At 39.2% G+C, this 2,226-nt stretch overlaps 1 protein-coding gene across 1 annotated transcript in view; it reads left to right on the forward strand.

The window, feature by feature from the left end:
* Positions 1-720: 720 nt before the first annotated feature.
* fat4 (FAT atypical cadherin 4) overlaps positions 721-2,226 on the forward strand; it is a gene marked incomplete at its 5' end in the record, with an annotated part of 147,436 nt that continues 145,930 nt past the window's right edge. Inside the window, 3 exons of the mRNA XM_079839361.1 lie at positions 721-1,096; positions 1,211-1,273; positions 1,541-1,782. Of these exons, the coding sequence (XP_079695487.1) occupies positions 721-1,096; positions 1,211-1,273; positions 1,541-1,782 (681 nt within the window). The remainder of the gene's footprint in view (positions 1,097-1,210; positions 1,274-1,540; positions 1,783-2,226) is intronic.

Raw genomic sequence — 2,226 nt, forward strand, 5'->3', positions numbered from 1 at the left:
GATTTAGATCTATTCTCTTTCAGAGCATTCACGGTCAAACCACTAACACCCCTGTCAGATCACAGCCAAATTACTGTGTATCTAAAAAGGACAGAAAATACAAACATACATCTACAACCCAGTAAGCTGTACAACATTAGAGAGAAATACAGATGGGCACAAAACAGCACAGAAAAATATGTGGCAGCAATGGACCATCCAAAAGTGTGCTCACTCATTGACAACTTCCTCTGCAGAGTTTATCCTCGCGATGGAGATGGTGTAAATCTGGCCGTGGAGAACATAAATTATATATTTGATTATTTGGCAACTTTATCTAATCTCAAATCCTCTAGGAAAATCTACAAAACTATAGAAGAGAATGAAAAATGGTTTGATTTAGATTGTAAAACAATGAGGAAAAATTTAAGACAATTATCAAATCAAAAACACAGACAACCAAACGATGTAGATTTGCGTCATCAATATTGTGAGGAACTTAAACAGTATAAAAATACACTCAGAAAGAAGAGAGAACAGTTCATGCAAAACCAACTCAAAACCATTGAAGAATCTATACATTCAAACAAATTCTGGGACCACTGGAATTCTCTGAATAAAAAACAGCATGAACAAACAGCCATACAAAATGGAGACACCTGGAAAAATCACTTTGAACAACTTTATAGCAAGCTAAAAATTAACCCAGAACAAACCCAAATTTATGAAAAAATGATCAATATGGAACATACAATTGGTAAATACCAAAACCCATTAGACTACCCCATCACAGAAAATGAACTGATTGATAAAATCCAGGCACTAAAAATTAAAAAATCAAGTGGACCAGACGGCATCCTCAATGAAATGCTGAAGAACACAGAACACAATTTCAGATTGGCTTTGCTAAAACTGTTTAACTTGGTTCTGAGTGTTGGTCATTTCCCTGACACCTGGAATAGAGGAGTCATAACGCCCATATTCAAGAGTGGAGACAAATCAGATCCGAGCAATTACAGAGGCATCTGTGTGAGCAGTAACCTGGGGAAGATGTTCTGCAGCATCATCAACACAAGACTCGTTCACTTCCTCACAGAGCACAATGTCCTGAACAAAAGTCAGATTGAATTCTTACCAAATTACAGAACATCAGACCACATCTTCACCCTGCATACCCTGATCGACCAACAAATTAATCAAAACAAAACTAAAATTTTTGCTTGCTTTGTAGATTTCCAGAAGGCCTTTGATTCAATTTGGCATGAAGGTCTTCTGTCTAAACTTCTAGAATCAGGTATTGGGGGCAAAACATACAACATAATTAAAACAATGTACTCAAACAATCAATGCTCAATTAAAATTGGAAAAAAACAAACGGCGTTCTTCACTCAAGGGCGTGGTGTGAGACAGGGCTGCCCACTATCACCGACCCTCTTCAATATATATATAAATGAATTAGCAAATCTTCTAGACCAATCAGCAGCTCCTGGCCTCACACTACATGACTCCTGCATAAAGTTCCTCCTGTATGCGGATGATCTGGTGCTGCTGTCTCCAACAGAAGAGGGTCTACAGCAGAACCTGGACGTCCTGCATCAGTTCTGTCAGACCTGGGCCCTGACCATTAACACAACTAAAACTAAAATAATAACGTTCCAGAAAAGACCCAGATGTCAGGGAAAGAGGCACAATTTCACCCTTGGTATGACCAGAGTAGATCATGCCACCGACTACACATACCTCGGGTTGAAATTCAGTGCAAACGGAAACTTCAGCTTGGCCGTGAATGAACTGAAAGAGAAAGCAAGAAGGGCTTTCTATGCCATCAAAAAATCAATTAAATTTGAAATACCAATCAGAATCTGGCTCAAAATATTCCAATCAGTGATTGAACCTATTGCACTATATGGCAGTGAAGTTTGGGGTCCTCTCTTAAATCATAAATTCGACAAATGGGACAAAAATCCGATTGAAACCCTGCATGCTGAGTTCTGTAAGAGTATCCTGAGAGTCCAGAGGAACACGCCCAACAACGCATGCAGGGCAGAATTAGGCCAATACCCTCTACTAATACACATTGAGAAACGAGCCATCAAATTTTGGAAACATCTAAAAATGAGTGACCCCAACTCTTATCATTTTAAAGCCCTTAAAAACCATGAAGTGAACTCTGATAAGAGTCCCCTGATCCAGCTGATCCTGAGGCTGCAAACACACACTAACACCACTAACAACAGCCAGCCTCAG

Source organism: Gobio gobio, assembly GCF_949357685.1.
Source record: "Gobio gobio genome assembly, chromosome: 16".
NCBI lineage: Eukaryota > Metazoa > Chordata > Actinopteri > Cypriniformes > Gobionidae > Gobio > Gobio gobio.